Source organism: Branchiostoma belcheri, unplaced genomic scaffold, assembly GCF_001625305.1.
Source record: "Branchiostoma belcheri isolate BF01 breed outbred unplaced genomic scaffold, Haploidv18h27 scaffold9, whole genome shotgun sequence".
Classification (NCBI taxonomy): domain Eukaryota; kingdom Metazoa; phylum Chordata; class Leptocardii; order Amphioxiformes; family Branchiostomatidae; genus Branchiostoma; species Branchiostoma belcheri.
The window spans coordinates 855,977-868,961 of NW_017804575.1; the positions used below are offsets into that span (position 1 = coordinate 855,977).

At 41.1% G+C, this 12,985-nt stretch overlaps 1 protein-coding gene across 2 annotated transcripts; it reads left to right on the top strand.

Moving 5' to 3' along the window:
* Nucleotides 1-335: 335 nt before the first annotated feature.
* On the top strand, nt 336-7,070 carry LOC109487896 (mitochondrial ornithine transporter 1-like). Of its 2 annotated transcripts, none has more exons than XM_019792003.1 (7): nt 336-464; nt 2,648-2,801; nt 3,104-3,362; nt 3,811-3,948; nt 4,714-4,886; nt 5,452-5,610; nt 6,619-7,070. In XM_019792003.1, exons 2-7 carry the CDS (start codon nt 2,723-2,725, stop codon nt 6,747-6,749), a joined length of 939 nt encoding a protein of 312 aa, XP_019647562.1. In that variant the 5' UTR covers nt 336-464; nt 2,648-2,722; the 3' UTR covers nt 6,750-7,070. The 2 variants fall into 2 exon arrangements, with proteins under 2 accessions (XP_019647562.1, XP_019647563.1); XM_019792004.1 differs by lacking the exon at nt 336-464 and adding an exon at nt 578-699.
* The last annotated feature ends 5,915 nt before the right edge of the window (nt 7,071-12,985 follow it).

The following is a 12,985-nucleotide window of genomic DNA, read 5'->3' on the forward strand; positions in this document are numbered from 1 at the left end:
TGGGAAAAAAATTCAGTGCAAAAGAGAAACCCCGAAAAAAAAGCCTAAAAACACACTAAAAATACCCCCAAAACCCAAACCTCTGCTTGGAGAGTACCCATTTTCGGCGCGCGTGTTGGCCAGAGGGCAACCAATTTTTTTTCCAAAATCAGGCGAAAATCAATGCGCGCTCTGATGTCATCCGTAAAAATTACTTGCTGTGGCCTAATCAAAGGATTATTGTATTAACTCCGTTTAGCATCTGCTTGAAGATACAGATGCTCACGCCGTGTGATATCAGCCAATCAGAGCGCTGGACGTAATTAATGACATCTCAGTAGGTGTCCCATCTGTGACGTCACGGGGTCACCCCTAGTTCATTTCACTCCTTCGCTTCACACGTTTGTAACTCTCAAGTAAAATGTTATGTTCCGTCCACAACAAGAATTTCATTGAACTGAATACCCATCGAAAAATTCCACAAGGTAAGTGCGACAGCTTTAGAATAAATTTGACTCAGATTCGGTGGCTGCTTACTTAGCATTTAGGTGATTTATGGTTTTAGTGGGGGAGGGGGGCGGTTGGCCGGGCATTGCATCATGCAACTCTCTCGAGGCCGGTGACCGGTTGAAACCGATTTGCAGGCCAGACATGTCTAGTCGCTTGGGAGATTGTAGAAGTCGCTTTCTGTGATCCTGGCCATTCTGGTGGTTTGCAGAGGTATGAAGCATTCATATTCTTTTATTAAGTTTCGGTGACAAATGCTATAAGTAACCTTAGAGCTTGACTAAGGTTGTGATTTTGGTACAGTTTTTCGCGATGCCTCCACCCGGCTGCATTAGCCTGTGTGTGAGAGAAAGCTTCTTGGTGACAGTGAGATAAATTTGAAGCCGAAGACTGTTAAATGATTTAAATACAGTATTGGAAGCGTGTGATAAAATTAATAACGTTAAAGATAGTATAATTATCATTTATGTAAGGTCTTTTACAATTCTAGTGGTGTAAGGTAACGTTAATTGTAAGTAGAGCTCTTTGGCCCGGTTAGTGTCGTTTTTACGCATTAGATTCAGGTAGGAATTGTAAGTTTAAAAAACTGAGAAAACCACTTTGACTTTGAAAATTGGAACAGGTCAAATTTAGAACAACTCATTTGCATGTTATAGAAGGGATTACAATACCTCCTCATGCCCTAAGGTTCATTGTCCCCATATGGTCAATGAGAAACTGGGGCAAAGGTGGTTGCAGGCTTCAAAAGGTATCAAATTTCAAATGTGAAGGGTGGCTCAAATTCCTTTCTTTTTTTTGTTCTACTTGCTGTAAATAGTGTAACAGTGGGAGGTTTATATGCACTACCAACTGATCCGTCTGACGGGTCTAGACCTTTTAGCCGAATGGTTAGAGCATTGGGGTATGAGCTGGCAAGGAGTGTCTTTCTGTTTCTACTCCCCTTTTGTTTCATTAACATGATTACATCATGTAACAGCTATCTGCTCTATGTACCGTACGGTTATTATCAATTCATCATCATTATTGGCCGGTTGCAATTAGAGGCTCATTAGACAGACACATAATTTTCATTTTTATGTTCTTCAGAAATTTCGAACCCATTTCAGAGGGCCTGCAAGAGGGGGTGCCAACAACGCTCTACGATGAATTCGGAAACCTCTCGATTACGCTTTACGATAAATTCCAATTGGCTACAACGCGTTACGTAGAATTAAAATGCCAAATACGCTCTACGCTAAAATATTAGAGCGGTCCGTCTACGCTCTACGTAGAATTAAAACGGCCGATTACGCTCTACGGAAAAGGGTTTGCGGGCCCCCATTTCATTCTTTACCCAAAATACATGAAAGCGAAGATATGTTATACACATAATATATAGGCCTGCCTGATCCCATTGTATTTTTAAATTAAAATTGTTTGATGTTATGGGTACAGTATACTAGTAATAAGCCTATTGATTTCTGTATGAGTGCACCCTTTATGGGTAAACCTGGCTCTAATTGCATTTCATTTAGGAAATTCAAAATGTCTGAAATTTTTGCATGGCTCCGCCCCTTTTCTCCATGCCCATCCATGATAAGGGGCGTATCAGATGCAACCTGCACCTTTGTGGGTCAGTGCTATTTACAGCTGTTTAGGTCTATATAACTATCAAACACAGTGCACAGTCAGAAACACTTCAAATGGTTACACATTGTACACAGTCTATATGCACCTCTAGCCACAGCCTATTGTAAAAACCTTCACAAACTAAAGCCCTGGTCACAACCCGCCGTGTGTGCTTTTTGTCCGTACTTTTTTTTTGAGGCCACGTCTGCTACGTTTTTCTAAAAACGTGAGGAAGGAGTGGCGTTGACGCACGTCACTCGTACGGTTGCGCAAGGTGTAAGAGTGTCACTGGTCTGCACGCCACGTCTGGCCGTGAGGGGTTACGTGCATTGTTCGTTGCGCAAGTGGTAAGTGAGTTGTACGTGCTTACAACGTACGATCTCTGTGCGATTGCAACTTAATCGTAAGGAGGCCGTACTCACACGTGCGTCTTACGGGGTACATACGGGGCAGGTGCATCGCTCGTACTTGCACGCACGGGTGGTGAATCCGTAGACCGCACACAGAAAAAGTTTTACATGCACTTAAAGTTCTATGTTGTGTTCTTTTCCAGTGATGTGCATTAGCTGACACTTGCTGTGACCCTGCCATTTTGCTGTCCAGTTGTGCTGTCCTACTATAGAACAGCATGGAGAATGTTCCAGCAGGGTTTCCAGCCACCAGCATGGTGTGGCAGGGTATTTCTGACTTCAGCGCAGGGGCCATCGGTAGGTTCTTCTAGTGCTGTGTACCTAAACCCACCTTTAGCTATAGGTTCAGGTCCAGATTCAAGTCCAGAGGTTTAGGTTCAGTTCCGGACTCGTAAGTCCATTGTATATTTATATGTAATAATAAACTAACAGAGGCAGATAATTTTTCTTTTTTAAAACAAGCCTAAAGTAAAGATCAGAGTAGTCTTCATATTATGTAGTCTATAAACTGTTTCTAATTCTTGAGATGGAAGAAATTTGTGAAACACCTCATCAGAATTGAAGTGAGTTTTCTGTTGTTCTTCTTTGTTGGAACACAGGTGGAACAGCGTGTGTTTTTGCGGGCCAACCGTTGGATACGGTCAAGGTGAAACTGCAGACATTCCCTACGATGTACCGCGGTGCTTTTCACTGCCTGACACAGACTGTTCGAGAGGAGAGACTACAAGGCCTGTACTCTGGAACAGTACCGGCACTCGCCGCCAACATTGCGGAAAATGCCATATTGTTCACGTTCTATGGACTTTGTCAAAAAGTGGTGCAGTATGCCAGTGGTGTGGACAATGTCAACAACCTCAGGTAAACAACGAAAAAGGTTTTATTGTTTTCCATGTCAACAATATGCTGCATACTAGTGTACAGTTAAAGATTTTTTTATTGACTCAACAAAAAGTACAGGGACTTTTGTATATGAACTACATACTGAAGTTGAAACCACACTATCACAATGTATATTGACCCTCATGGAACAAAAATTCCCAAAATTTTGATGAAAAATGGTTACTGAAAGGGCCCTGGGCTAATTTTTAGGGTACCACCCAGAAAATAAAGGAGTCATCTTGGGGCTTGTTTATGCAGTTTTAAATGCCCAAAGTATGAAATACTGAGTCAAATGTACTAATGTGAAGCAGTGATGTGTTAATATCACAAAGATTCAGAAAATTTCCAGTTTTACTGCCCTGAAATTGCATTGGATGCTTTTAAAATGCACAGTAACTAAGTGGGTTTTTTATTTTGTTGTTTCCAGCTCTCTACAGAGTGCTACAGCAGGATCTATGGCAGCGTTTTTCTCCTCTATTGGACTTTGCCCGACAGAGCTGGTCAAGTGTCGTCTGCAGGCAATCAAGGAGATGGCAGCGGAGGGGAAGGTGGCAACAGCAAACATGTGAGATTTACTCAACAGTGTGATATATTGGTGTGGGGAGGGGGGCATCATCTGGGCATCAAAGTTTAGATTTCACATTAGTGTACTGATCCCTAAAACACAGGATTTTGTTCAAAAACCCCGCTTTTGTTGCCATAAACTTTAAGTCAAGTGCATGCGCATGCACTTAGTATCACTTGATTGAATGCTGGTACAAGATTGACAGGCAGACAGGTCAAAAGGTTAGGCACAGGAACTAGCCTAAGGGTGAACTTGAGACTATAGGTTCATAGGATGTGGATGGAGGAAAGATTGACAGGCAGGATGACAGGCCAAAAGATCAGACACAGCAAATAGGGTGAACTTGAGAGTAGGTTCACAGTATGTGGGTGGAGGGAAGATTCAGTCGGACAGGCAGGATGGCAGTTCAAAAGGTCAGATAATGAAAATAGGGAGAACATTTGATGGTCTGACAAAACCCCCAAATACCGTACTTCCCAAAAGTCTGAAAGCTTTGATTATGTTTACCAAAGAAAAAACATAATGTTTTTATCTTTTTGCTCAGTTTTCTCTTCTCCACACACATAATGTCAATAACCTGACCCAGATGTCTGTCACCATGGTACATGTACATGTAACTGGTATTGGGTTACATCATGTGAATGTGTTTGAGTAAGAATTAACAGAGCAGACCATATGCGAATTCAAAAGGTAAACATTATGCATTTGCTTTGCAAATGTTACCATTCCAGTTATACATTTATATTTTCTTGTTCCCTCGGACAGTGGACCATGGGGAATGACCAAACAGATCGTACGACAGGAGGGGTTCCGAGGCCTGTTCCAGGGCATGACCAGCACCTGGGCACGAGAGATGCCCGGATACTTCTTCTTCTTTGGGGGCTATGAGCTGAGCAGAAGTCTGCTGACCCCTGCTGGCAAGACTAAGGATGATCTTGGTGAGTACACATGTCCCACATGCATGTGAACTAGTTATGCGTTATGATATATATTATTAAGAGCACTTTAAGGTTTGTAATTCCACAACTTTTCAAGAATGGTAACTGCAGTTACTACTAGTATACAAATTACTACAAAGCCACTTTGCTAGCCCTTACATTTCAGGATGATTTGAAGCAAAACAGACATCATTTTAAAGTGCTTCAAATTAAAGTATTCTTTCTAGTCCCTCAAGATTTCAATTGAATGCTAGTACAAGTTCTACAAATACTAAAGCCTACTGAGTAAAGAGACTCTTTTTACACAACCAAGTCTTTTATTCAGCCAACGTTTCAGTGACCATCTGTCACCTTCCTCAGGGCAATTCTGACTGGTTCACAAAAAGCACTGCAGCACGGGGTGTCACTGCTATAGATGCATTCCCAAACATACAATATTTATTACATATATACACATATACAGGGAACCGTATCTACAATCCATAACCTGATGAAACTATTCACGGACTAAAGCCTATTTTTGATACGTCCATTGACACCTGTACATTTGCCTGCCCATCTACAGGACCAATGCGGCTGATTGTGTGTGGAGGGATAGCGGGGTCTTGTCTGTGGGGTTCCATATACCCCATAGACGTGGTGAAGTCTCGTATCCAGGTGTACTCACTGGCCGGCAGACAGGCTGGGTTCATCGCTGTCTTCTTACAGATCCTCAGGAACGAAGGTCAGTATCAGGGCTCGAAATTAAAGGTTGTCCAATGGCCACTGACCACTAAAATTTAGACTGGGCACAACTAAAAAGTCACTTTGGGATATTTTTGGGACAACAGAAAAATAATCAACAATAGAATGTCAACCCTTCTTTTGTTAATCAGGCACACGTCCCGGCTTTGAATCTGGAAAAGCCGAATTTCCTGTCTACTCTGCAATTACAGTGTGCCTGGGAGTGAACATATAAGCAAAATAAAGTTGACTTCATACAATACTTCCCAAAAAACAGGTTGGGACAGTTCATCCTCACTTCAGGACAATTGAAATTTATATTTGGAACAGTGCTAGGACAATAGGAAGGCCTGCAGTATAATAAATGGTTTATTGGTCAAACATTACCCATGCAATCACAGTCTTTTATAGCGCTGAATTCTGTATCTGTATAGCCGGTATAACCGCCTTTGGCGTAACACACCAGCTTCGCAGGCACGCAGCGCGGCGGCAGCTGGCTATATTACACCAATCGACTTGTTACACCTAACCCTTGAACTTCTAGCTCTAGACATTGTTTAAAGCTATGTCCAGACATGTCCTGTGTACAACTCAGGATCGAACCCGGGTCTTGCCATTTCATAGTTGAACGCTCTACCACTACGCCACCCAAGGCCACTAATAAACAGTAGTAATAGAAGGGATATAAAGCGATATTTTGTAAGATTTTCACTATGTTAGACATTGTTGTTTTACACATTTCTTTGCACTATAAGCCTGCCTATATGTAGGTTCATTATGACATTTGGGGAGTAAAAGGTCATTTGCCCTGTCGCTTCATATTTTTTATGAAAAAAATCGAAGAACCAACAAATCAAATTTGTGTGGCCTTAGAAGGGCATGCAGAGTAAGAGCCAATAGGCATGCAGCTTTCTTCTATTCTTCTTGCTGATTGGCTGTTGGGATTCAATTGGGTTAGGGTTAAACCATGCCCATATTTGGTATTCACACAGACCTTTTATTTTTGCAGGTGTGCGTGCCCTGTTCAGTGGGATAGGACCGTGTCTCATACGGACGTTCCCTGCCAACGGTGCTCTCTTCATTGCCTACGAGTACTCCAGGAAGAACCTGTTACAGTTTGGAGAAAGCCTTGGATTGTAGAACTGTGGAAACAATGTTACTACTCTTTCACTTGTCAATCAACACTAAGATTTTTATGGGCATTTTTGTATGATATTTTTTTAAATGGATGAACTTTTCATTGAGGTATATATTTATAAGTAACCAGCCATGTGTTTTTGGTGCACTGGTACAACTAACTTGAACGTGCGTATGAACACAAAAAATTGCTCAAAATTGGGTGTACAACATAACATGGTATAGTACATTTAGCACATTTACATAAGGCCATGTTGATTTGATTATATGGATGACATCCTCTGGGAACCCCATAACTGATGCGCGCGTGCGAATAAAAAAAAAGTTTTGCAAAAAAAAAAAGTTGCTTTCACTATGAAATCTACGTGGTCATGAAGGTTGAACAAATGGCACAGAATATGTTATGGCGAATAATCTACTCTTTTCATTTCATTTTCTATTCATTTCTTTACATTTTTGTCTTTTTTCCTTTGATTTTGGCATTCTACGACATTGGTATCGTTTCTAAATGTTTTCCTTGCAACTTATGGTATATTTTTGCTCATTTAGCAACTGTTTTGCACGATTTACAGTATGGTTGAAAACTTTTTTTTTTTGGAAACGGCCGAAAATTCATGCGCGCGCGGATGTCATCCATATAATCAAATCAACATGGCCTAACGGTATCTAACCCAAATATCTAGGTACACCAGTGCACCCACAGTCAGAAAATAGGTGCACAGCTCCAATTTAGATTGCACGAAAGTGCAAAATTTACACCCAGTATTTCAAGCTTTGATACTTGATATTCTTCTCATTATGCAAAGATTATAATAATTATACACGCACTATGACTGGCTGAATTCCTTTTTAGTCTTATTGTGATGACAAGTGCCTACCTATAATTTATATTGTTATATCATAATGTAGGGATTATCCAATGTAGATCACAGATAGTTTAGGCCAGAACACTGTCGTATACTACTCAACCACCAGTAATACAGCATCAACGAAACTTCATTATGCCCAAAGACATGTTTTATTTTTTGTTGTTGTTGATCTTTAGCTCATTTCATTCAAAGCAATGTTAAGTTCCTTTGTGTAACTTTAAAAGAATTATTATACACTGGACATTGAGATTTGCCATCTATAGTTTATTGTGTACAGCACAATATTCCTCTGAATGAAGTAAAAAAAAGCTAAGGTGGAATAAAGCAACAAGGAAACTTTTGGTGCTAAATGTGACCAAATGTTATGATATTTTGTCAGAACAAGGTGTGTATTATTTGTGTCGAGGTCACCAAGTAAAAGAAATTTCTTACAAAATAAGATTTACTGAATAGTACATGACATTGTGTAAGGGCACTTAAGATGTGTTTCAAGGAAGTGGAGAAAAACAGAAGTGATTGTAGTTAAATTGTACAGAAGTAACTCGAGCAAGATTACAGAGACTGTTGTCATAACTACATGTACATGTATGAAGGATTATTGTAATTGGTAAACTGTATACCAGTGTGTAGTGAGGCCAGTGGTGGTAAAGGTGCTCAAAAGGTAAAAAAAAAGTGTGCAAAATCTTACAAACAAAACTTGTCATGTGGATTTAATGAGTGGCTGCCTTATTATATTAGCTAATCCCAGATTCCATCAGGGGATGGATGGGACCCCAATTTGTCATCCATGGTCTTTTTGACTGAATCATGGTACGTTTTAATAGTGTTGACTAATAGTGTTGAATAATGGATCCAGATAAACTTCCGCAGAAAGGGTCGAACCACGGAAACACGTCATCGCTTAAAATCAAATATTAACGACTGTACCAGCAGTTATATAGGTGAAGGACAAATAGGAGAAGACTTGAATGTCACTTTATAGGCTATTGTACCGTCTCGTCTGCTATCGTATTGTATCGAACAAAACATCTGCACTTTAACGTTTGTGAACATTCATTTTGTGTCGACAATATTATACAACCATATACAATCACGCACGTGCACCCCAGATTACAACCCCCAGCTAGAGTTGTATTTTTAAGCCATTGGTCCTGTCGACTGTCTGTCTTGGCAATGGCGGATAGTTCCCGCTCAAAGAAGATATTTAAAAAAGCTAAACATGTCTGAATCATGCAGTCTGGTCATAGAAAGTAGAAGGAGGGATATGTGTGCTCCATTACCGCCCTGGCTATAGTATATAGTTAAAACTGAAATGGGGCGTCCTACCAATACCTCTAGCTGTGTCAGTCTAAGTGCAGAGTATGGTAACTTGAGAGAGATACACATCCAGGCAGGTACGTCCAGTGATCATGATACATGAACACTTTTGTAATATAAAAATTTGACCGAATTAGGTTTTGATGAGAGATGGTCACCGTCGGCGACTGGCTTACAGGATAACTCGTCCTCAGTTTTGGCAATTACAGATCTGGAGAGTGAAAGAAAGGGAATCGGAACTGAGTACGTTTAGAACCAGGTCAGTCAGTCAATCCGCCACACACTCACTCACTCACCCACTCACTCACTCACTCACTCACTCACTCACTCACTCACTCACTCACCCACACACCCACTCACTCACTCACTCACTCACTCATGTCCAAGCCTCTTTCACGTGGTGCATAGAAACCAGATACTTGGAATAGATGGCTTTTTTTTTAACAATACTTAAAAATCTGGCAAAGTGGTCTTGTGAAACTAGTGTAAAGGTGCTGGGTTCGAATCCCGAGCACGCCCTGCACCATGTTGGTCCATATGCATGGAGGGTGAAACACTTGATACCTATTTCCTCACTCGACTCGACTCAGAAAATGAGTACCTAGCTTCGGTTAGGAGTAGGAGGCACACGTGTGATATAACGTTACGTGGAAAAACGGGTAACACGTGTAGAACATATCGATAGTATCTTTCACGCAATTAGTTGAATGAATTAGCGGTTGATTCCTTACCAAGCTATGGGTATCACAGTATCCGCCCGCATACCCAAAGACGATACAGCGAAGGGAACATGCATCCATACTAGTGTATGCAGTGCCCGATGCAGTGTGGTCCCAGCCAAATGCACTCAGGATATCACAGGTGCTGCAAGAAAGGCAAAGCGCAAGTCACGAATATTGTTACTGGTATAGCGCAAGGCGTTAGATCGAGAAACGATAGCTAAACATTTACAGAATTTGTCTCTGTCTCTCTGTGTGTGTGTGTGTGTGTGTGTGTGTGCGTGTGTGTGTGTGTCTCTCTCTTTGTGTGTGTGTGTGTGTGTGTGTGTGTGTGTGTGTGTGTGTGTGTGTGTGTGTGTGTGTGTGTGTGTGTGTCTTTCTCTCTAAAAGGACCAGTCTTAGATGCTGTTACACCAACAAGTCGACCTCTGTGACATTTTTCTTTCGTATTTTGAAGGTGACCATGTCTTGTCTCGATCTTAGAGTCTCCTAGGCTTAGACGTAACGATGACTTCTACTTACACGCGTGGCGTCTGCCCAATCTTGAGCTTGATCTTCGGAAAGGCCTGTTGCAGTGTTGGTGAAATTTTAAAAAATAACAACATTTTTTACTTTTTGCCAAACCTCCGACTTGGTGAAAGAAACTTTGCATCGAAATATTAATATTATGGCCTAGCTAGGATATAGGGATTTTCTTTTACACAACCAGTATTGTCTCATTTTCTTACGTTTCGGTGTCTATCAGACATCTTCCTCAGAGCTCCTGACTGGAGTTCTGCTTGAAATAGATATCCATATATCCTATGCTTTACCAACCTGATTAAACTATTTTCCTAAGTAGTAGCTAGCTAGGGCAGCCCTCCATTCAAAAGAAGATTCCGAAAATAAGTCAGAGCCTACTAGACAGATACATAGGGAGTACTTCGATAGAAAATAATTGAGAGAGATAAATGAAACATAAAATATAAAAACTTGCCTCGGTAGTGGTGGCCAGAACGGCCAGCACAAACCCAGCGACGAGCAACTTCATGGTATAGATGTACTGTGTATGTGGGTAAAGTCGTCCACCGTGGTTTAAACTATAAGAACGGGGGTACTTGCGTCGCTCTATACATGTACTTATACCCTATGCTTCTGAAATGACGAATATGTGACTGAATTACGGTAACGTTATGTTACTAGTATTACCAAGGACTTTTTATAGACGTCCTTGACACACATTGCATATTTACAAAGCCTAATTTTAAAACATGTATATATATATACACACAAAAGCACGGTGACTTTGACCCACTGTCCTTGTCAAGTGTACTGATATGTGGGGATATTTTAAAGAACATTAATTATTAATATATTTGAGAATCCATAAATATACTGGAGAAGTAACATTTGCAAAGCAAATGCATAATGTTTACCTTCGGACATGGTCTGCTCTGTTAATTCTTACTTAAACACACTCAAATACAGGTATTATTAGTATATGGTGACAGAAGCAGAGCAGACCATAAAATTGCAACATTATGTAACCCAACACCAGTCACCATGGTGACAGACGTCAACAACTCAGGTCATTGGTCAGGTCAGAGGTCACTGAAAAAGAAGAAGATGAAACTGAGCAAAAACAATTTGTTTTCCTTCGGTAAACATAATTTTCATGATTAGTTTTTATCTCACCTGCCTTTCTCTCCTAGCTGCATCTTTGAAGTAATATGGCGATTTGCCCTTCATCTAGAAGCGTTTATCAGTCAAGGATAGTTTTATCCTGTTACTAAAACTTTTTTTTCGGTTACAGGACGTCTTCCCGTTTGATGTTTTTATGACAAATATTTTCAAATTTTAACTGCCATGATACTAACACCAAATTACCTGACATCAGGTATTTGGGTAGGCAAGGTTTTTCCTGTAGAATGGGGGAGGCCCGGGAGGGGGTAACTTTGAAATAGTTTATTTTTGCAGACGTAACGTTAATTGTTGCATAAATACTAGTAGACCATTATTGCACGGGGTGCGCCGTGATTCCATGGAGGGATGTCGATGGATGAAGAGCGAAATATTATACATTTGCTCACAAATGTTGGCTTCCTAGTAATATTTCTATGACATACTAATAAGACACAAAATTCATGTTTGAAAGTGAAGATACGGCGTAATAATATATAGTCATGTGTAGGACCAACTGCTTGAGTCTATTTACAAGAAGCAATGATCAAACATATTGTCTACCGTAAAGGTATTTCTTTTTATTTGAAGTCACCCAAGAAAGTGCCGTTGTTGCTGGACACTTTGGCGTTGGCAGCGACGGCGTCGCCCGCCGAGTCTCCCACCTCCAGGCTGTGCTCAGAACCGGTCTGGGATGGGACACAGTTATATACTATAGGCATGCGGAGTCTCAAACACAATCAAGAAAACAGAGACTTGTATGTGCACCGAGAATCTAGCTATACAGTGCAAACACTAGTAGCAATGACATGGTGTACAAGAAGACCGACAAAGAAATCTAAACTTAAAGGATACTGATTGGTTACAAAAAGTTTCTCCATGACATTCACTGACTATACTCACATCAGGCATTTGGTGTTCATCATGACTTGCTGGTACTAGTATTTGTGACTCTAGCACGGCGATTCTTTGCATCAGAAACGCGTTCTGCAACTGGACCTCCTCGGTGGTCGCCCTGAGATCCGAAATCTCCTCGTGATCTCGCTCGGCGCTCGCCTTGAGGCTCATGATCTCGTCGTGATCTCGCTCGGCGTTTGCCTTGAGGATCGCGATCACTTCGTGATCTCGATAGGCGCTCGCCTTTAGGACCATGATCTCCTCGTGATCCCTTGCCATCTTCTGGCTGATGTTGTTCAGGACCATCGCCAGCACCACTGCGGCGGTGAGGACCGCGACCACCCCGAACACCCCCGCCAGGAACACCCGGGAACCGCGCTTACGGCGGGATGGCTTCTCCGGCTCGATGGGACCGTAGAACACCTTCTCTGCACTCATTTTTTTTACATTTAATGTAAATGTAATAAGACGGAATCTATCCTTCTTTGTTTCTTTCTTTCTTTGGTAGTTTGGTAACTCTGCAAGCCATGCAATACCTGTTTACTTCTTTCCGTTTTGTGGGATATGCAATAGACTTGCTGCCATTTTAATCCATGTTCTTTACAAAAAGAAACTTAATGTAGTAACTTTATGTAGTCTCATCTAGTGACATGCCATTGATCGAAGTACGGTTAAATAAGTTTTTAGGCGCTAATTTATTGATCGTACTACAAAATCTAACGATGATTGCATAAATTATGTTAATGACAACAATAATGCCGCCTGTCGCTAGATGTCG

Coding starts and splice junctions, on each gene's coding strand:
- LOC109487896 (XM_019792003.1), top strand. CDS start 2,723: ATGGAGAATGTTCCAGCAGGGTTTCCAGCCACCAGCATGGTGTGGCAG. Junction 3,363..3,810: donor GACAATGTCAACAACCTCAG/GTAAACAACGAA, acceptor TGTTGTTTCCAG/CTCTCTACAGAGTGCTACAG. Junction 4,887..5,451: donor CAAGACTAAGGATGATCTTG/GTGAGTACACAT, acceptor GCCCATCTACAG/GACCAATGCGGCTGATTGTG.